General features: G+C 41.6%; 1 protein-coding gene across 1 annotated transcript in view; it reads right to left on the bottom strand.

Annotated features, from left to right (window-relative positions):
• Positions 1-23,461, bottom strand: part of dlc1 (DLC1 Rho GTPase activating protein) — a 73,341-nt gene that overhangs the window by 46,712 nt on the left and 3,168 nt on the right. Inside the window, exon 3 of the mRNA XM_069665332.1 lies at positions 10,549-10,582. Coding sequence (XP_069521433.1) covers positions 10,549-10,582 — 34 coding nt within the window. The remainder of the gene's footprint in view (positions 1-10,548; positions 10,583-23,461) is intronic.

The following is a 23,461-nucleotide window of genomic DNA, read 5'->3' as shown; positions in this document are numbered from 1 at the left end:
TCCAACCCATGACATGACTTTATGCTAGGAATAAAATATGCAATGCACACATTTAAACACACACAGATGAACACTCACACACAAGCACGAGTAAATACCATTAACTACTGAGGAATCAGTTTGTACTGTTAATCTTATGTAACAAATCTTAAGCATCTGAGATGAACACAAACAACATAATGGAATCCATTACTTTACTGCGTCCTAAAGCTGATTTTACGACAGAGTATTGGGGCCACATTGAGGGGAAAAAGATTCTCTAAGATTTAGAGAAGAAAAGTCATAATATTACGAGAATAATTTTAGGCTATGGTCAGCCTGTATCTTATTTTAAAGGGTAATATCAGAAGAGCAGCCAGTCGCCTGCGCTAAAATTACTAAAATCACGAGTCATTTTCATAAAATCATTTTTCAGAGTCCTTCATTCTCATTCATAATATTACGACTTTATTCTTGTAAGGTAACGATTTTATTCTCGCAATATTCCGACTTCATTCTCGTAATTTTGCGGCTTTATTCTTGTAATATTACGACTTTATTCTTGTAAGGTAACAATTTTATTCTCGTAATATTACGACTTTATTCACGTAATATTACGACTTTATTCTTGTAACATTACGACTTTATTCACGTAATATCACGACTTTATTCTTGTAATGTAACAACTTTATTCTCGTAATATTACGACTTTATTCACAAAATATTACGACTTTATTCTTGTAATGTAACAACTTTATTCTCGTAATATTACGACTTTATTCTTGTAACGTTATCACTTTAGTCTTGTAATATTACGACTTTATTCTTGTAACGTTATGACTTTATTCTTGTAATATTACGACTTTATTCTTGTAACGTTATCACTTTAGTCTTGTAATATTACGACTTTATTCTTGTAACGTTATGACTTTAGTCTTGTAATATTACGACTTTATTCTTGTTTCGTGTCTGAATCTTTCTAAAAGCTGCACTTATTCATATTTTTGTATCAGTAAGCGGGTAAAGTACTTTGTGTGATGTGTCAAAGTTGCTCTTATTGACACACCTTCAGATAACAGTTCCTCTCAGCTATACAAAGCTTTTTTTTTAACCATCTTTCAGCTTATTCTTTTGGGTTTAACGCTTGCATCTTTACTGGTTTAGTTCAGTCTTGTGGCTCTCAGCAAAGTTCTGAGCAGAAAACTCTTACTGACCCTCTGTATGCTCCCTGCTAAACACAAAAAAGACAGAAAACTTAGCTTCTAGTTAGCAATCATAAAGAAGAATTTTGTAGCTAAGGGTACAGATGTTTATCAGTAGTAGGTGCAGACCAAATCAGAGCACAGAAACCAATCAACATTAGACTAAATTCATGAGGTGGTTTTAAACACAGCTTGAAATTAATGCTAATGTTGCAGCATTTGCTGCGTAAACACACAACTGTTTTCTAACCATGTCAGGTAAACAACATAAGGTGATAACTACAGCTACAACTTGTTCCACTGACCCAAAGTAGCCAGAATTTACAGAATAACAAATAATACATATATATGTCATTTAGGCTGATCATGCTCATACATGTTTGTTTATGGGACGTTAATCATTACCCGAGTGTGTCGGTTTATATGTTCTTGTAGCTGTGAGCAGTAAGTGCTGTTCAGAGTACCCTTCATTACATTCCACACTAAGTTCACACTTGGGAAAGTCAGCCAGTCATGCTGATTGCTCCAGCATGTGGAGGTGATGTACATCGGCTTATTGCAGCCTGCTGATAGCATTGTGCTCATCGCGCCCAATTGACTTTATGGCCTCCCGAGGTTTGCTGATAAGGCTGGATTCCCGCGTCTTTGCTTTTTCACGACCCTTTAGTCTGCGCTTCTGCAATTGTAAAATGACCTCTTTAACGATGTTGTAAATGAGGATTAGGATGGGCTACAGGAAAACAAACATCCTATAAAAGTTTCACATTTTTACAACCCTCCCTCGCACACCTGCTCCCGGGACTCACGTGACATCTGAATCAAATTATGGTTTTCATGCACGCGTGTGAGTGTGGCACCCAAATGTAAGCCTTCTGGGTCAGTATTTGTATCTCGACAACATATCAGCATACTTTCCCTCTCACTGCGTCTGGTTTACCTGCGATAAGGGAGCAATCTGCAGACTGTAACCTAGATATTGCAGAGAATATCCTGCAGGATGGAGGAGAGGGGGCAAACAATGAGCTCTCGTGCTCCAGGAAAGACAGTCTTGCCAAATGCCTGTGTGCAGCGTGCCAGTAGTGTGCAACTTCTTCCAACTCCACAAACAGAGCCGGGAGAGGGTTACCTGCCAACATACTGACCTAGAAATTTAGACGGAGGTGAGAAACGAGGGTGAGGGAGTGTTTAGGACTTCAAACACTGTATACAAACAGTATGTGAGAGTCTATCGTCATAAAGTCTGTGCAAAACAATGCACTATACCCTATTCTTTACAGCACAGGCCAAAAATGTGTCGGTAGGTTGAAGCATGTATGTGTGGGTGTGCCCGAGTGACTGTAATTGTGTGCGAGTCCCTTTGATGTGACCATCTGTTTGAGGTCTTACTCTGCTATCAAGCATTCACTCCTTCACCCAAACTGTCTGCCCTACTTCCATATAAATAACATTCAGACTATGTGATACCTTGGCACCTTGTGTGTGTGTGACAGCTTATTCAAAGACTGAAAATGATCTTTACAGGATGATACCAGAAAACAAGACGCCTCAACATATGAAAACACAAAAGACACACCAAACTGTCTCCATCTCAGCCTCCCGCATGTTGTAGACGCTCGCTCGCTCGCTCTGACACCCAGACAAGGGGAATAAACCAGGCGGGGAGCGACAGAGCCTGCTGAGCCGCGACTGATTCATTAGCCTGGGGACAGCGTGGGTATCTCACCCCCCCCCATCCACACTGGGAGATTTACAATCCCCAGGTTACAGATACAATTTCTAGCTGGATCATTTCAGATGAAGCATGTGTTCAGGTTAGTAATAAAGCCCAGTAACAATAATAATCACAGGGATAAACACTCCTTGTTTGCTCGGTTAGCTCCTCAGACATTTTGATTTTTGGAGAGCATGTACAGGCCACATCAGTGTTTTCCTTTTACAGCATTGTGTTGGACTACAAAGCCCATCCATTCCCACATCTCTAGAAATCACCTCCACAGAGGACAATTCTGCAGCTTATGATTTACGTCCTGTGCAATAATTCAGGGCCACAGCAGGAAAGAGTTTGTCCTTCATATGCCGAGTCAGAAATCAAAGGAGTGACGGTACCTCGTCCTTGTTTCCTAAATAGGCCATACCCATAATGTATTCACGATAGCTGTAATCTTTCGCTGCAAACTATAGTTGAAATGCTCTGATGAGCATGGTCAAGAAAAAAATGGCATTGAACATAATTTGCTGTTTAAACCACAACGTGTCCCACAGGAGGAAAAAGGAGGACAACTGTCATATTCTTAATGTACGTCTGCCATAAAGTCAAGACAGTCACAATCCATACAGTTACTCATCTAATGTGTTCCATATATAGAAACCATGATGGCCTACTTTCTATAAAAAGAAATACCAGATATTGTCATGCACAGTAGGTGATGCAAAACATACCAGTCTGCTGAAAAATAAAGCTAAATTAAGAAAAGTGATTCAACCCATCTTAAGGCTTCTTTCTTTGGGACAGGGGAGACTTTTGTTGTTGTAACTCTGGGAGTTCAGCCGGCTGACTTCCTGTTGTAAATTCCCCTTCATGCCATGGTTTCCTGCTCGGAGGACGATAGCAACGGAGATGGATGGATGTCCAAATAAAGAACTATAACCTTGGCTCAAGTGAAAAGGCCACACAATAATATCAAGATGATTCAACATAAGGTCTGAATAATGTGTAAAACATCTTTCCAAAACAAGTCCAAATTCCATGTTAAATATCAAGTATGTTGATGTATGATACCAAGCATAAGATGGTACAATAATCTGCCTGTAAGGGGAACAGATCACACCTTTGAATGTACTTACAGCTCAGTTTGAAGTGTGAAATATAAAAGGAATGGGCTCCAACATGTAACAGTACAGTACCAGGCTCCACACAGGAAACAGAGGAGAGAGTGTGTCAAATGGGAGGGGAGAGGGAGGAGGTGTTTGGGGGGGGGAAGGTGTTGAGGCTGGCGCAGACTGACGGGGGAGGCCAAGAATGTGACCTTGCACACACACAGCAACTCCTGTACTGTGTATGAAGGGGGGTTGAAAAAAAAAGTAGGATAAGGCAGACTCAATAAAAGAGCAGGAACAAGAAGCTGAAACAGAGCCATCACTCATGAGCTGTTATTTACTTTGCTCCGGGCCGAAGGAGCTTCATTACATCTGTCAAAGCACCTTCTCAGATAAAAGCAATGTCCTCACAGGCCACGCTGCTGCAGGGTGTAAACAAGGAGAAAGTAGCACGGGTCATAAATGAGAAGAGCAAATCATTCAGTGTGAATGCTAACTGATGTCACTGAGATATTCTCCGAAACAAGAGGAAATTAGTGTGGAAATGTGCCTGTTTGGAGGACTGGGCATGCGGTCTGTTGGAGCATTAAAACTCAATCACAAGATCTGAGGATGAAGCGGGATTCTCAGACACCATCTGTCCTGGAAGGGCTCTGTTAGTTGTTTACGCTGGTATAAAGTCACGACACAACCAGATCTCTATATCAGATTTTATATCAGGAATGGTTTGACCTTTTGGGAAATACTGTTAATGGCTTTTTTGGAGTTAGATGAGAAGATTCATGACTTCTGCTAAATCAGAATCAGATAAAAGGGGTGCAAAAGAAGTAGGAAAGGCAGATTCACACTAACTCAAACATGAAGCTAGAGTCTGCAGATGATGAGCTGGACTCACAGGGAAAACGTTAGCCTGGCTAATGACAAAACAAGTACTTAATGTTTGCGTTAACTAGAAAAATTTAGTTTAATTTTAGTTTTTCACTGGTTATGAAAGGGACAAATTAATTCTGTTTACTCTGTATGACCTACGAAAGCAAACCGGCCCATCAGCGACAAGATTGATTATTTCTATATAGTTATTTTTAATGCATAATATCGCTGGAGAGGGTAGGTGTCAGACCAAGAGAGTAAATGGTAAATGGACTGTACTTATATCTCGCTTTTCCAGTCTTGCGACCACTCAAGGCTGCTTTTACACTACATGTCACATTTACCCATTCACACACACATCCACACACAGATGGCTAAGGCCTAAGTGTCAATCTCCAATCAGATCTATGCCCATTTATACCCGATGGCTACGCCACCGGAAGCATTTTGGGGTTTAGTGTCTTGCCCAAGGACACTTCGACATGTGGACTGTAGCAGTCAGGATTGGACGACCGACTCTACCACTGAGCCACAGCCGCCCCTAACTGCACCATGCCTTTGTTTACATTTTCCAGGACAAAAATTTAAAATGAGTGATGCAAACGGCACCACTTAAAATCAGGAAGAGGACAAAATCAGCAAAGAGATAAGAGGTACGGCTTTGTCCACAGGGGGCGCCAAAATCGACACAAACTACAAGTTCCTCGCAGGAGCTTTAAAGGTGTTGGTAGGAAAATACTTTTTTACTTTATGATATGCTGAGCTAATCAATGACTAGCTTTATTTTCATGGCGCACAGACATGAGATGAAGATGGATCTGTAACTCTCAGCAAGTAAGCAAGTAATATTTAAATTAGTACAAATACATACTCCCCATAATGTTGAACAATTTATCTAAAATGATTTAAATGCACACTTATCAATTTTTGCCTCTTGGGGTTTCTACATTTAAAAAGTGACACAAGGTTTGATGACGACGAAGTAGCGTGGGATCACACGTCGTCATTCTTTTCTACTCTTAATCTATCCGACTTGACTCATGTTCAGAGTAAGAGTTTTACTCATGTCCAGTCATGTTTATTCATGCTATGTTATTTCATTTGAATGAACAAAAACAGCGGCTGTTAAAAGCTTATTTCCTCCCTCACTCTCAGACGGATCATCTGGTTTTCCCCTCGGTTCCCTGGACGATGGGTTAGCACATGAAAATCACCTTCACCTGGATTTCTCTGGGTTTCAGCATTGCTGGAAACATTTGGATAATGAAAGTACACTTATCAACACATTATATAAAAAAAAGTCTAAATGTTTGTAGACATTTTAATGCTGAAAGTTTACACATTATAACCTTTAAGCATGACACTGTAAGTGTTGCTTTAATCTTATCTATTTCCTTTGATTGATTGTTGCTGGTTTTTCTAAGGTGATCAAAGGTCAAACAGAAGCACCTACAGGGGGGACTTTTCGTATATACTAATAATGTGAAGACAAATACTGGGATTCCCAGAGGACAAATCTCAGGTCACATTATGTAACAGACCATTAAAAACACAGCTGCCTTTAAAATTAGCTTCAAATACCAGTAACACTGATTTGTCACTGAAGTTCCAAGAAGGGAAGAACAGTGAGTCGAAGGGAAACCAGAGATAAGAAAGAGAAGGAAACCAAAAGGAGAGCCAGACAGACAGAAATGATGAGACAAGTTATTCACAGGAACCACCGAGCCCCTGAAGTCCCAGTGCCCCTCCCATACAGGAGTCCACCGAGGGTGCTAAACCGCTTCCTCTTTCCTCAACCTACAACTGAGGGGAATGTGAGGCTATGAGTCCAGGTAAAAGGTCAGGCTTTAACCCCGCTGTTGGTTGGATGCCTGTCATTGTGTTCTGTTTATATATTCCTACTACTTTATATTTAGCTCAGGAAGGTACAGCATGGTGCCTCAAACCTCAGTTACAGTCAAGGAAAAAATAGACCCAGCAGAGGCCATTCTTAGAACCAGGAATCTCTGAGGTGTTGTTGTGTGTAGTGTGCTGTCGACAGGCTCTGACACTGGAGGGAGAAAGAACTAGGAAGTGAGCATGTTACATACTCAGCCGTCCACATTCTTCATTCATAGGTGGGAAGGGTTGAGGTGTTGTCAATCACTTCCTGTAGGTTGTGCAAAAGCAGTTCTATGTGCAGTTTAGATTAGTTTAAAATCAGCAAAAGAACCGTCACTCATTGAGCGAATGTTTCACACGAAATACAACTAAATGCCTCGTTTTGAGGCATTAAAGAAATCTAGGTTACAAGGTTGACACAGTTAAACACAGAGGCTTCTTTCATCCAGCCTAAAAGCTCCCTTTACTAAATACTTAAACCCACAATGAACCACCGTATCCTTCACCTGCTCAATAAAGAGGGTAGAGGGCAACCAATGAGTGTATTGTTATATGATTAAAACCCATATTCAATAGATGTGAAAAGTGTGGATGCCATATAAAAATGTCTTTTCTTCACACAAGGTAATCTTGTACACTTCCTGGATCAGAGGATGTGAGGTCACAGAGCCAAACAACATGCCTCTGAAGATAAGAACATTTGAAGTCTTTGTGTGTCAAACAGACTTTACATCTGCCCATACACTGCAGTACCTTTTAGGGGTGGGACAATAAAATACAGCAATATATCCTCGTCAATTCTTCAGTTAATCAGATATCGTGACGTATCGTTATACTGTATGATTGTCTCGCGATATATCAATTATTGCAGAATCGCTGTATCATGATATTACTGTTATTGTGGGCCACATATCGCGCATCGTATCGTATCATGAGCTACCCTGTGATTCCAACCCCTAGTACCTGGGCCATTTAAAGGACACTTGACTGAAGAATTTACACTGCAAACTTTCATCTTTCAGTATGAAACTGCAGAGCAACATCTACAGCAACTTGCTTTAATTCACATCTGTTTTTGTACCAAGCATCGCTGCAGACCCCTCACACCCCGGTCACAAACTGTCCAATAAATGTGTAATAACTGAATCAGCTGTACATGTGAGTTATACAAACACACACTGTGCATGAGAAATATGACATTTATTATTTATCGTCATTGCTTAATTCACCCTCTTATCATGTATATATTATCACTACATCGAAGGTCAATCCCATTCTCTGTAAATACTACAACCATCTACCTCTGGTACATAACAACCTGATTCAGAACCATATTTATCTCTGCACCTTTGCACTCTCTATTGCACCACTGCACTCTTGTCTATTGTCTCCTGTCTAGATTAAATGTATAAATATTTATATATATTTATTAATAATATATCTGTACCCATAGGTCTGTGCATAGTAGCTTTAGATTAGTTTTTAGTGTCTAAGTGTGTTACCGTGTCTAACCTGTCATTGTTTCTGTTTCTGTTTAGTCTGCGTGTCTGTACACAGAGAGCACAGAAAACCCAGAGTCAAATTCCTTGTACGTGCCCACATACTTACCTGTGCTGTGAGTCTAACTTTGAGATGATACTTAAAACATTTCCTTTGGTGTTAAACGCTTGAAAGGACTTTTGCCTAATCGCCTTTTTTGCCTATTTGACTCTCTTATGTTTCCTCATTCTGAACAGCTACAATATTGCAACAAAAGTCTCAGTGAGAGTAATATTGAGAGACCTACATAGGAGAATATCTGTCATGTAATTACCAACAAATATTGTAAATGAAAGGCCAGTGCAAGTCATCATTTGCATCTATAAACTCCAACTACATAAAGAGAAGTCAGTAAATAAAGTGATGAATGTTCATCTAAGTTGCTTTCAGAGGCTTTTCCTCTAAGTGTATTAATTATAATGTGTAATGCTTTAAAATGGTGCTAATCAACAGGCAGAAAGCATTTCTTTTAGGCTTCCTTCACGTCCCATTTAGTGCTTCTTGACATGCACCATCTCGTACACCATCATCAACTGATGATAAGGATGGTCATGCAAATGTAATGCATGACCGTCCTTATCATCTTCTCATGGTATGTAGTATTGTATGAGTATAAGCAAAGCCCGTGCATTAGCACTCTGCAGCTTGGCTATGCACAATCTCAGGAGCCCCATAAAGAACACCTCTAAACAACAGCTTGTCAGTTGTAATCACTGAATGTAGACACTTCCTCTTTGTGCACAGGAAAGCCCTGACACTGACCACTCAGTGAGGTACACCCGGCGCCGCACGGAGGTCACCAACCGTGCCACTGCAGAGCGTGCGCTGTGGAAACTTCTTGTCAATCACTGGTGTGCTTCCGTTTGAAACAGAGATAGTAAAATTAACCATGAATGAGCCGTCTTTCATGGCCGTGCAGCAGGAGCCTTTAGGGCATGGCATGTGATGTAACACTGTCACAAATGTGTCATTCCCAGGGGCTTCAATGGTGGAGATACACAGGGGGCTTTGAAGTATCACAATGAACACTGGGCTTTGTTCTCCATCAAGTCGCCCAAAACTCCCATCATACCCCTAACCCCGCCCCCACTGCAGAGTCCTGGGTTCCATCACACAGACCCAGATATGGAGGTTACATAACTTGCACACAGGAAGTCGTGTTGAATTAAATGAAGAGAAGTGACCAAGAACGTCCGACCCCTTTGAAGTCGGCAGAGCTTTTTTTGCAAGCTTTAGCCTGCTTGTAAAAAATGCGCCAAAAGGTACTGCTCATATACGCACACAAGTACAAACAAACTGACAGCTTTTCCCATTAAAAGGTTTCCACCAAGAGGCGGTAATTAGAGGGAGAGACGGAGCGAGAGTGAGCTCAGCGGGGTCGGAGCCAGCGGGGGGCAATATGAAAGCCTCGTCCCTACGTCCAAGCACCTCTCGAGTATTGTTTACCGGCGAGCTGACGACACAGGGGGGTGTTTAATGAACACTGCTCCCCTGCTGGCTGTCTGAAAAGTATGTCTGTCCATCCATAGTTTCCTGATGACCCTGTGTGCATTACCAGCAGACTGCTGACAGAGAGGTCGGAGCCAGAGTGAAGGGGGCAGTCACAAGAGATTGGGTTTGTTCTAAAGACCGGTTCATAATAAAGTGGGCAAAGTGGCGCTGCGAAGGAGTGACATAACATCTCAATGCAGTGACGGCGACTCATTAAGAGGAAGCCATTAGGTTTGATAGTTGTAGGCTTACAGTTAAAGAAATACTACACAAAAATGCATGTGAAATGAGAGGTTATATTTGAATTCTTTTTCATATTTTAAGCATTTTTATTCTTAGTTCCTTTGATACTGAATTCTTTTTTATTTATAGCCAAAGAGAAATACAGGCAGAAGATAAATAAAAAAGGTTTTGGCATCAGACCCGACACCCAGTCTGGTTCTTATCTCAGAGAGGCGACAGGGTTTGATGATTTAGTAGATGAGTCTAGGATCTTATCTCCACTCACATCCAGTGTCTCATAGAACCAGAGCCTGTCCTCCTCCACTAAAAACCCTCCCTCCTTCCTCTTTTGCCCCATTTTGCAAACACCAGACAGGGCTATCAATCAGAAATGTACTGCAAAAATCAATTCACATAAACTAGACACAACCCAGGCCAACACTTTTTCCTAACACAAACGTAACAACATAATGGACCTGAAATGCATCCTAATGCTTTTTTTGTGTCAAGATCTGAGATAAAACTGGGTGTAAAAAACAGGACTCACCAGCCTTTGTGTTGTCAGGGATGGTGGATGTGCTCTGCAAAGGAGAAGAGAAAAAAGATTATAGTTCAGATAGTTTAGGTCAGATGCATTTCCATGAGTCAAACATCCTTAATTATCTATGCAGTTCCCTTTGAAAGAGGTGTTAGGTGTGGCTTCCCCAGGCGGAGGCCTCTCAGGAGTACACCTGTAGGCAAAGGTAGCGTTGGAGGTGCATCAGGCAGCGATGCCCCAGCAGCCACCAACCTGTATAGCAACTTTTTTGAGACATTTTCTGATATAAAAACATCACAATGCACAACCAAACAAGATCAAAGAACACGACAATTGTGTCCAGCTCCGGTGGCCCATGAGAGTAACTACAACAATCCTGGCACGCAAAGATGTGCGCGGTCATCAACAACACCAACATATTCTGCTCAATCCTTTAAAAATACAGTTTAAAATAAAATCCAAGGAGAGTTCTTGAACAAGCCTTAGGAAAGGGTAACCACACACACCAATTAGGCAACTCTACAGTAGTAACACAAATTGTCCAAATAAAGAAACACCAAGAACAAGTGCATAGTTTGCAGATGTGCAAACGTCCTGATTAATGGAGACAGCAGATAACAAAGCCACCAGAGACTTCTGAACAAACATCGCATGAATTAAGAGTCAGAGCACGCAGCACATTCTCCTCTGATTCAGTGTTGATTCAGCGCTTACGTACACTTTACTGATAAAATCGCAGCACATTTTGTTGCCTTTGTAGATTCCTGTAATATTTCCTTTTTAGGCTTTGTTGTGGTTTTAGTAGAAAAACTACTGCATGAACAAGAGGTTTGTGGTAAAAACAGAGCTGTGTGTTTGTTTCATTGGTAAAGTGTGTGTGTGTGTGTGTGTGTGTGTGTGTGTGTTGGGCAGAAGTTAGTTGGAATGCAGAGGTCTTTCTTGTGTCTGACTTTTGACCCCTGGTTCCTCAGCTGACCTCCACACCCTGACCTGTTTTAATCCACACTCCCCTGGAAGAGATCAGACAGGACAAGCAGGACGAGGTACATTCTCAACATGCTTTGTTCGCGTTCACTTGTTCAAAACTTAAAAAAATCAGCTTTCTTCTTGATATTTTATAGAGTTTTAACACCTCCTCTGATGTGTTTCTTTTCCCCCCTCAGGCCTCATTAAAGGTCTTTAGCTGCGTCCTGCTGCGACAACTATAAAGCCTGTTTACCCTTTGGCACCTACTTACACAGCAGATTCAGCACCGCCAAAACCACGCTGATAAAAGATGATGATTAAAGAAAAAGTTTGACATTCGGGGAAATTTACCTACATGCTTTTTTTTTGCTGGGAGAGACGACTGAGGCCAATTTTCTATCTGTGTGGTCAATATGGAGCTGCTTGTTGGCAGCCACTGACACAAAGATCAGAAAGAGGGTGAAACAGCCGGCCAGGGCCGAATCCAAATGTGACATAATCTTCCATATTACCTTAAAATGTTATATATTATTATTTAAACGAACCAGTCTCTTCTTGTGGTCTGGCATTATCACAGTACCCCTCCTATAACTGAGATCCTGCAAAAGTGTCGTAAATAACAACTGTAAAGAACAGGCCGTCATCGCAACGGCTTTGCTCTTTTATGCTGAATAAACAACGCAGACGTAATGCTGCCCCAGTGAGTGATTTAAAAAATAGCACGCCAGTGTTTTAAAGGCAAAGGAGGGGTGACAATGTAAAAACAACAGCGTTAGCAGCAGCTGTGATATATAACATACAGGTTTGGTAGTGTCATTGACTTTACACGGTAATAAGCTTCAGTGAACTAAGTTTTAAGGTGCTTTTGCTGAACGTGCACATTCTACAAACAAAAGCAAATTTGCTGTACATAGTATGCGATATGACGCAAAGAATGGCAGATTTGTGTGTGTTAGCTGCTAGCTGCTAGCCATAACACATGATGCATTTTGTTGTTGATTCTGATTGTGGACAAAGCCTCTTATCTCTTTGCTGATTTTGTCCTGTACATGCTTAAGTGGTGGTTTTTTAACAAAAAATCTCATCCTGCTTTCTTTAACAGTCATATGTATCACTCTAAATTTCTGCCCTGGAAAATGTAAACAAAGGCAGTGTGCAGTTAATCGCTTCGTCTGAGCCCCCCCCAGCAGTTTCAGGCATTGAAAATAACTATATAGAAATAATCAATCTTGTCGCTGATGGTCTGGTTTGCTCTTGCGGGTCATATAGAGTAATCAGAACTCATTTAGGTCTGTTTCATAACCAGTGAAAAACTCCTCACAGGAGCTTTAATCAAATTAAACACAAATAACATGTTAAATAATATAATAAAATAATAATAAATAACATTTTACTTCAAGCACTTTAGTTCTGCATGGATTAAACAACAAGAGGTATGATATCTTTTATGCAGTGGTCTACATTTTGGACCTGCATTACCTTGTTATACACACAAACAGGATGCAGATAGGAAGGAGAACATTGCTCTAAGGAAGCCTGCACAATGTGTCCCTCTTTTCCCCTTGTGTCTTCTTCCCTCCTCCTTTCTCAATGCCTCTTCTTATTCCTTGTGTATGAAACCTTAGCTTGCGAAACTGGCTCCTGCAAAAATGAGTCAATTTTGTGTTTACTAACCAGAAAACTTTGTGAATCGGTTAAGGTATCTGTGTTGATAAACAGATCCAAAGTTAAGATAAGAGGTTTATTTTCACTATTATTTATTTTAACTTCAAACAGGTTCCAATATGAGAAGGAAACAGAATTTAAAAATGAGACTACAGGCCCTCAAGTATGCCAAATATCACGGGTGCTCTGATATTTCATGATGGAGCATCAGACGCGTGACACAGTCTGGTGAGAGCGAAAACAATGCCTGCACTCATACACAAGTTTGTTTTTGCGAACATGTTGGCTGATTTACGCAGGATAAAGTGTTGTCTTGGTCTCGATCTGTCTCACTCAGATTATTTTAGAAGCCAGAGGGTGAGCCGTCTGTGCATACAAACTTTATCTGAAATGCACCCGTCACTCGGTGTGCATCTGCCGAGGTGGCTCTGTTTGCGTTTGTGCATATAAAAGCGAGTGAACATGTATTTGTGCATGATGGGTGGGCAAAAACAGCATTCAATCACTTCACGGGTCACGTTTCAGACACAAAGTGGGTATAATTCCCCCTGTGGACAAATAGCTTTGCAGTTTATTGCTGATTAATGACCTAAAGAAGACACCGGGGAGAAGCCACAGCCAAAGACTCCCACTCACTTCTCTGTCACTAAATCACCGGCACAAACAGAACAACAGCAGCGAGGTGAAATCAGAGAGAGATTTATATTCGGTGCTGTTTCAGCTGTTGGACTCCAGAAATATTAGCTCTGCTTTCTTAGCCAGCACAGGGTCCGAGCTGCATTCCCCTGTGTGCAAGACAGGCTGATGAGACCTCACTGATTCTCAACAATCTTTTTTTGTTCAGTTGCAAATAACCTGCCCACCAGTTAGGTTAAAACAACTTACATCATGTTGACATTATGTTTTTATGTGTCAATCTCACATGCACAGCTCTGCCCCCATTTATTAATATGCAGCTGAAAATATTCCCCTGCTAATAAGGGCTGTCCCGAACACCTTCTTTTGGGCGTCGAAGCTTTGCCAGCAAACATATTCGATGCTTTGCTACGACCATGAAGGGGGAGTGGGGGAGGAAGGGGGGATTTCTCGATTGACTTACACAAAATCCAGGGACGTTTTTGACCTGTCTTTTAAAAAGTCTTCCAGTTCCTTCTTTGTAGCAACAGACTCGCTTCTCCGTCAGACATTGATTTATTTTCATCCCAAAACACTTGTTCACCTGTCCACACCTTAGTGGCTTATTTAAATATATAGGTTTGTTTACAAGTCACTACAATGATTGAGTTTTCAATACGCTAATTCTTATTTAGGAGGGGTTAAAAAGGAAAGAAAAGAATACAGATTTTTGACGTTGATTACGACGGCAACGATTGAAGCTTCGAAGCATTCGGGTCAGCCCTTCTAATGCACACTTTTCTCGCATTCGAGTTACATTTCTCAAAACTTCAGTGCCGTTCTGTTAAACTATTTAGCCCTTCTAAAAGAAGAACTTTATATTAGTGACCCCTTTTAAAGATGAAAGTTGGAATGTGTCATGGAAAGTCCCAAAGAATAAAAATGAGTGGAAAATTGAACAGCCTTAACCTTTATTTGTGTTGTGACACATTAAAATATATCATCATACATTTAGCGAGCGTTGTAAATATGTACATTTAATAATCAGCTTCAACTCCGCAGCTCCCAGAAAGAGCGGCCTTGACTCATGGAAACAATATGGGAGGTCTCTGCTGCTTCTCTGCTTAACACTAACAAGACATTTCAGTTGACCAGTGTGCGCCCTTCCTATTGTGTAAACAGCACACCACGGGTTCCTGTCAATGACCCATGAAGTCACTTACACACAGTGTAAATCTCACCTTTACACAATGTTCTGTTTTCCCTCATAATAGCAATTACAGTGGAATAAATGTGAGTGAGAGTCTAAGAAGAATGTGAATGAATGGGTACCAGTAAGTACCAGTGTTTTCACAGCACCACGCTCACATATTTCCCCCATGTTTTCCTGTGTTCCCCCCGTGGCATGCCACAGTGCAGGTTGTCTCAGTGTGGGGCTGTCCGGGCCATGTCAGGTGTCCGCTGGGAGCTGTAGGCTGCACGGCGCAAAGGCGTCAGCTGCCTCATTTACTGCCACTAATTTACTGGAAGAAGTTGTGTGGGGGGCGCAGGGGGTAAGGTATGTGTTTGCTTTACACACGCATGTGTGTGTGTAGTGGCTTGCAAGTATGTGTGCCTGCTTGATTAGGGCCATTATTGTCATTACTGTAGCAAGAAGCCTTGTAAAGTTGGCGTTAAAACAAATAAAGTTTTAGAAATGATTCAACAACGGCCAACAGAAAAGTTTGAACTTGTTTGATAGATCTTGGAAGAAAAGGTTGACTTTCTCTGGGTGGCTGGTAACTGACATTTTATTTCACTTTTGCCACATAATAACAGAGTTTTTGTATGCTTAGGAAAAACTATTTTTATACTTACTTTTTTAAGATGTATTTATTTATTTGGCCTTTTAATGAGAGAGAGAGAAGATTGGACAGTGCTGGAAACAGGGGAAGAGAGAGTGGGGATGGCACACAGCAAATCGTTGGAGTCGAACGAGGACTGTAGCTATTGTATATGGGATGCGCAATTTAACCGCTAAGCTAAACCGGCGCCCTTATACTTAGAAGATTTGGTGGGAAAACATTTTCTTCAACCTTTTCAGTCTCTTGCCTAAAAACAAGTGTTCCAACATGGCAACATTAATTTAATCCTTATAAATCCAATTATCCCATTTTTTAGATTAAAGTTTTAAAGCCTGACAGAATCAAATGTAATTCATGTCACAGTCCAGCTTTAATTGTTGTGTGACATTTCGACTCCATGTTGCACAGAGCTTTACTATTGTATTCTGGAAAGTGTCTTCTCATCACTTTTGCCCAACATATTTGGTATCTATGAATCTTTTGGGAACACCAATAAAATGTTTCATCATGTTCTGAGGGTGTGAACAACGTTAGTCAGCACAGCATGAGTACGTTCTGACTCATTCGCAGTTCTTAGCAGGAATGATCTAATCAAAGAAAAAGTGACCAAATGTCTGGTGTCAGCTTTTGGTACTTCACACGTTTTCATTCTTAATGTTGCTGTAACATTTCGTTTGTTACCAAAGAACATTCAGCCCTCAGCGCATATTTTGGTATTAAACTCTACGTAGTCAGAGATGTTAAGCAACGATTGGCATGAGGCGCTTGCACAAACAAATCTGAGCAGTCCACCATGCCTCTCTCAACCCCACTGCCACCTCTCATCCCCAGCCCCCCTCCTGCACTGCAGCTGCACTATGTGTGTGTGTGTGTGTGTGTGACCACCCATGGTCTGTGCTGGCCAAGGATTAGGAGGCTCAGGCTAACCCAAACCTTTTTCTCCACCACTTAACGCAAATGGCTAAATTGGTGCAGATGGCTTATGGTCAGGTAAGCCGGCGGCTCCAGCACCAGACGTATAAGGTAACTGTGTGTGAAAGAGGGAAGAGAGAAATTATGTGTGTGTGTGTGTGTGTGTCTGTCCAGAGCCTTTGGAGATGTTATCTGGAGCTCATTTCTGTTCTTTGACTGGCATGAATGTGCTGTTTCTGCCCTGCACTTATACAAGAATGTATTCGCTGCGCTCTGTCGACCCCTGAGTGCACGTGTGCAAGGAAACGTGGGAAACAATTTCATTTTCGCCTTCTCCTTGAGGAAAAGTCTAACCCCCTCCCACCGCCCGCTTCCAAATCTCAACCCCAACCCCTAACCCTCATACTTTTCCCCCCTGCATCCCCCTTTCCACATGTTAACAGTTTCCATATGTCACACTTGAAGTGTGTCAACAGGAAGTGATGAGATGACTTGGTGTAATGATGCATTGGAACATTTCCCTGCAGAAGATGTATATTAGAGGCCAGATGTTGGATTTAACAGCCATTTGAAAAGAAAACAACTCCTCTTGAGAACATCTCAGTAACATGTATTGACATCTTGTATGACACTAAAAGCCATGGTGAAATCTATAGCATGAATGGGTCCACTTTGAGACTTAGGAGGTTAATGATTTTACCATACTCACTGTGCACTCACACACACACACACACACACACGGACAGCCAGCTGAGGCCCACTCTCTCGCTTGACCTTGAGTCATGAGATATGTTCTGTATGGGCTGATGTTGACGGAGAGAGAGTGAGAAAAGTGGACACACAGAGACAGACGTACACACATTTGCCTTTGTTTACACGAGTAAGCCAAAGCAACAGGCTTCTTGTTTCAGGCGGTGTCTGCTGGGATTTAGTGCCGGGCCCCCGGAGCATAAACTGTGAACTGTTGACTGGCCCTTGGAATCCATCACCGGACGAGACCGTAAGTCTTAACCTGTCTGACCGGAAGACTCTTCCTCCACGAGGCAATCTAAGTGGTCGTCAGCAAACTTCATTCTTACAGGAAGACCGAAGTCTTTAGATGAAAATGCTTATTAGTTTGAGTTTTTAGCCTTTATAGTTTGTCTAGTTTTAGTCGACAACAACTCAAAACATTCTAGTCCAGTTTTAGTCAGTTAAAACTTTTAGTCAAAACCTTTTCTCTATTGAGAAAATATTCCCTCTTCTCGTTTTGACCTGTTTGCGTCAGCACTTTACATTTCAGCAGATCATCTTGGTCCTTTTACTGTCATTTAAACAGTCTGACTGAAGCAGACAGCCAGTGATGGCTCCTTTTTGTGCAGAAGAAGCATCAAATGTCGTGTAAACGCCCCTTTTTCTGTGAGCGTACACAGAGCCTGAAGTACCTGAAGGAGAGAGCCGGGGTGACACAGAGAAAGTTGATAACAACCTTTGTGATACCTGTTATCCCTGGTGCTTGAGGCTAGGGCTGGGCCATATGGCCAAAATCCTATATCACGATATAGGCTTTTTCATATCTCGCTAACGATACATATCACAACACAGCATCTTTTCTAGTAATTTAACAAATAATTAGTCTATATGAAATAACCACATGGTAAAGCCTATTGTGGATAATTCTGTGTGAATTAAATACTTGACAAATAAGAGTACCGAGTTTCCATTTTCTCTTTGGCTGAGCCTGAGTCCTTTTCTGCACGTCGATGTCCATGTCAATAAACAGCGCCTCGCTCTATGGTTGGCTCCTGGTTCACTCCCATGTGCAAGGATTAGAACGTAAAGCGTTGTCAAAATGATGTAAAAATTGCTGTAAAGCAGTTCAGTCGCTGGTTTTGCGACCTCAGGATAGAGACGACGCAGAAAAACACGAACGATATTTTCGTATCGTTTTGACAATAAATATTGTATATTGTGCAGCCCTACCTGAGGCTTTAAAATATCATGGATTTAAAATATACCACCAAAATTTTAGTCCCGTCTCGTTAACAAAAACAAAACAAAGGTCTTTTCAGAGTTTTTATTATCAACAATATATTAAAGCTCGTCTTCGTTGTGGAAAAAAAGGACGTTGATGTACATGTATTGCATAATTTCCATTAGCGAAATTAAAACTGGCTGCTACAGTGTGAAAACAGAAATGTTCAACAATATGTCTAAATCGAGGTGTTACCTCACTGAGCAGGGCGTGTATTGTACGCCTTTCCCCCAGACAAAGTCCTCAATAAGACCACAAGATTCATACTATGCAACCAGTTAAATATGGCTTGGATTTGAGAATAAACTATAATAAAGAAGAATTGACTTGAATTATGTCTGTTGCAGAATAGATTGATTTATAAAGAGCAGAAAGGCAGTCTGAAAGTCTCTTAAAAAGAACAAACAAGTACACCAAAGGGACACGGTTTGTCAGTCAGAGAATTTATGGTCCTGATGTCTCGCTTTTATCTCCCGTGTTGGTTCTCTCAGCAAAAGGAGAAAAAAAGTATTAAAAAATAGACTTTTAAACAGCACAAAAATCAACAACTCTTTAATCTGCTGTGCATTGTAGGTGATTCTGAGAAAAACAAGCTAGGGTTTTCTTTATCCTGCGACCTATTAGCTCCATCAGTGGGATCAAAAAACCCTGAAATGGATGGAACACTCTTGAGACTGTTTAATTCACATTACTCCATCCCCCTCTTACTCCGCTGATTAAGAGACGAAGATGTGTCACCTGTTCCCGCTCAACGCCAGGTTGACTTTGTGGCTTATGGACCACAGTTAATGTGGATAAGCCTTATGATCCCAACTGCACCAACAATGCTAGCCTGTGGATTAGCCGCTGACATTTTTGGGAGAGTGGGTTAACAACACAGAGGGATTAGACGCTCCTCTGTAGAAGAGCGAGGTGGCCCCGTAGAGCAGACCTGTGGCAGACACACAGCTTACTGACTTACCGGAAGGACCCAGTGGGCGAGACCTTGCCGGGTCACAGTTTTGTAACATTTAGTGAAGAATGCAGCGTCTACTTTAGAGCAGGTTACTTAGCTTTGAAAGCATTTTGTGCACAGGTACAGTTTCCTAAGCCACAGGAGGATATTCGGCATGACAATTAAGAGCAGAGAAGATTAACTGAGCGAGAGATGCATATTGGCTGAGGTAACATGACTGAAAGGCAACACACTCATTAAAAACATAACAAAACAAAAGCTCATCCCGAGTATTCAAATTAAGACCCTGAATAACTGTAGCCTCAATTGCACCTGGTTTCCCAATGAATTCCTGCGTGCATGTTTCAGCATTTATCAATGTATGTGTGTGTGTGTGTGCATCCAGTTTGTTTGTTCGTTCTGTGATTTATGGCGCTTCATTATCAGCGGGCTGCAGGGGTGTTTCCAGATGCCTGCATTTTCCAGTCATCCTCAAGATTTACTGTCAACAAGCACCATCACCCTGAAAGTATTCCCTGCCCTGTTTACTATCTGCTTTACGTATTAAATGTACGTTTCACTTCACTGGCAGTGCGTGCTTTTACGCACTAACTACTACTTGTTAGCGGCAGACAAACACACTGGAGGGATGTTTTAGCATCGGATTAAAAACAAGGACTCACTTAAGCTTTTAAAAACAGTACCAAAACCCATATGGAGCCAGTAAATCACACTGGTGATTAAGTTGATGCGATTTAGGCGTCATGCCACAGTATGTTGTCATAAAACAAACAGAGAGAGAGCTGCCATTCAGCACAGCGGTGTTAACATGTAGATTTGTGTGATGTTCGATTTCCAGGAAGATGCTGGAACAGAAATCTTATTCTGTGAAACAATTAAATATATCATAGCTCAAATATATATGCACACACAGTCAGGCTGATACATGTGGACTATTTCACAATAATATTTTTTGGCTTTGTGAACGTCTTTGTTTTGTTTCTATCGCGTTAATCTGCCAACTACAAAATAAGAGGAATATATTAATTAATTGTGTCCTCGCTTCTGTTCTTGGAGTGCTGTATGAAGAGGCGATGGCCTTGAATCAACAGGAAAAACAAGATTTCCTTGTGGGGGGTTGAGGAGAAGTTCATTTTCCACATCCTGTTCCAAACACAAGCCTTTTCTTTTTTCTTCTAACCACAGCAGGTCTGTGTTTGTCTCCTTGTTACAGCTGTGCTCAGCAGAGGGGTGACCTTGGGGACAATGACACCACACAAAGCAGCTAGCGAGGCCGTGACCAGAACCGCTGCTGGCACCCCCTCGTCAGGCTGAATGGCGGTTAGTTTCATAGCTCGCTGACTCATTATGGCTCACAACGGTCTTAAAGCCAAGTATGTGGCTGGAATGTCGGAAAAAAACGCAATTTTTACTGCTGCAAATGTGTTGAATATCGACCAAGGACGGCGATTACAGGATGGAGCAGATGTATGAATAAAAAAAAAGACAATAAAACAGTCTTTTCTCTGACTGGGACATGGAGAAGGTGTGGTTTGGATAGAGGATGTTTGGGGACTGTGAGGCTGCCAAAGCGGAACACGGAGGAAGGACAGAGCAGAGATCTGCAAGTGACCTTAGCACGCAAACCACCGCACTTCTATTGTCCACCAAACTTCATACAGATAAAGAGCCGTGCACATACATAACCAGTGACAGGGAGTAAATGAAAATATCTCTCAATCAATCATCTTTAAAAAAAAATCTCTTGAATTACAACATAAAAACTCCAACTGCAAATGTGGTACATCCACGACTTCACTGTCAAAAAGAGTCAGAGGACATAAGCGAAGTTTTGTTTGGAGTCCTGTTGCCGTGGAGACAAAATACAGATCCAAACACAAGGTCAAAGGTTGCCCTCTTATGGAATGTTTACCAAAGACGGAGAGGATGAGGGCTGGTAAAAACCAGCGCCTTAACCTGTCACCATATGCATGACACGTAAAACACCCCAGTGCTACATTTAACAGACAGCCATGCTCTGTGCTTGTTCAGAAGCTGAAGTCTTTGGGGGGGATTCAGGGTACGTCTTGCTGGTGGGAACGCTCGGCGCTGAGGGTGACTGATATGTTGTTTCCGACTGTAACATTCAGAGGAAGGTGGTCAGGGGTCAGAAGCCTCCACCCAACTCTGCTGCTTGGCACATCCTCTGCAGCTGCTAAAAATAGAGCCGCATAACAAATGGCTCTTGCACCAAGTATAACTTAAGATTGTCACTGTATACAGACTCCCTTTTAATGACTAATAATAACAGAATCACTAAAGAGACTGGGGACACTCTGCCATGTCTAATGTGATTGTACACTTTTTGCATGTTAGACTGGAAGTCGGACAAAACAAGACATTTGACGATGTTTAAAAATACTTCTATTTAAGAAAATATTTCGCAGACCAATTGTTAATGAAGACGATCAAAAGTTGCAGCTAAAAATAAGATATACAGCCACATACATACATGCACATCAGTCTATAAACCAAATAAAAGCCACCTGTTGCAGCACAACAATCCAACCAAATAGCATTGCAAGACACCTGCTACACTAAGCAAGGAATGAAACCTGCCAACAAAAACACTCAGAGCAAAGAATAGCATTTCCACCATGAGAAAAAACACCTGCTGTGGCACAACATCCGCCACATTTCAGCCCCACGTTCGATGCAAGAATAACAGCCACCTGCCGAAGGCTAACAATAGCCACCAGCTAAGCTAGAAGAAGCCAAACATCTATTCACTTGAACCCGATGCCTTGTCCACAACAGCGGCTGAACGATGCTGTACGTGCCAAGTGAATGTCCACTCATCACCACCGTACACGGACACATACCAGCACTTCACATTTATCATTGTTACATAAGGACAGAACAGCACGAGTATGTGTGAGATACAATCACACCAAAGTGATACACTGAGTGCCAGGAGGTGTCAGAGGGACAGTCACAACACAAACACCAGGTACCTCTTGCATAATCCAGCACAAGATGGAAGGAATGTGAGCGCATGATTGTAAACACTTTATACCCCACACAGCCTTCACAAACACAACGTATGAAAATACGCACACACACACACACACACACACACACACACACACACACACACACACACACACACACACACACACACACACACCCCCCCACCCTGTCCTCTGCTATCATCCACAAGACATGAGATGAGTAAGGCACATGTCTTTCCCCCTGACTTTCTATACTGAGGAGACATTTGTTTTAATGCCAAATAAACATCTTGTGTTCATCACGAGGCACATTTGTAACACTTGTCTCTAGTAAAGTTGTCTCGTGGCCTCCAATACAGCATAACATGTGGTATCAGGTATTGGCAAGTACGCTTTTCAATGCACTGACCCAACACAATATAAGCAACTGTTTTTAAGTAAATCATAATGTGACAATAACGAACGGCAGTGTGGTGCTAGCAGAGAGTGAAATGTTAGTCTAGCTAGCAAAATATTAGCAAACTGGATACTCAAGACTAGGTATCTGAATCATTATCAGGCAGGAAAAATCACCTTTTATATCAGTCGGTAAGGGTTGTGTTAATTGTTAACATTCACTGATGGCCAAGATGTTGGTTCAAAGCCATTCAAACTGTTAGGGCCTGTGTCCACTCACGACCAGCAGCGCACACTACCTCAATTTCAGAGCGCTTTTCCCTTGCGTCTATTGTTGCTAGGTTACGAAAGTTGTGTGGCGGCACTTCCGCTTCCCTTGGTAAGTCTGTTTGAAATTGCTTTGTATGCTCAATATTTGCTTTTATTCAAGGAAATTGAACAAAGAAAACATAAAAACAATCAAAAGGAATCCTGTTCTGGCATTAGCAGCTCTACACATGGAAATTAAGGATTAGCCCCTTCTTGATTTTTATCAGTCTGTGAGGGAGAAGTGACATTGACGAGT

Source organism: Semicossyphus pulcher, unplaced genomic scaffold (assembly GCF_022749685.1).
Source record: "Semicossyphus pulcher isolate SPU_LCO1_2020_fin unplaced genomic scaffold, fSemPul1.0.p SCAF_17, whole genome shotgun sequence".
Taxonomy (NCBI): domain Eukaryota; kingdom Metazoa; phylum Chordata; class Actinopteri; order Labriformes; family Labridae; genus Semicossyphus; species Semicossyphus pulcher.
This window is presented reverse-complemented; position numbering and strand designations above follow the sequence as displayed.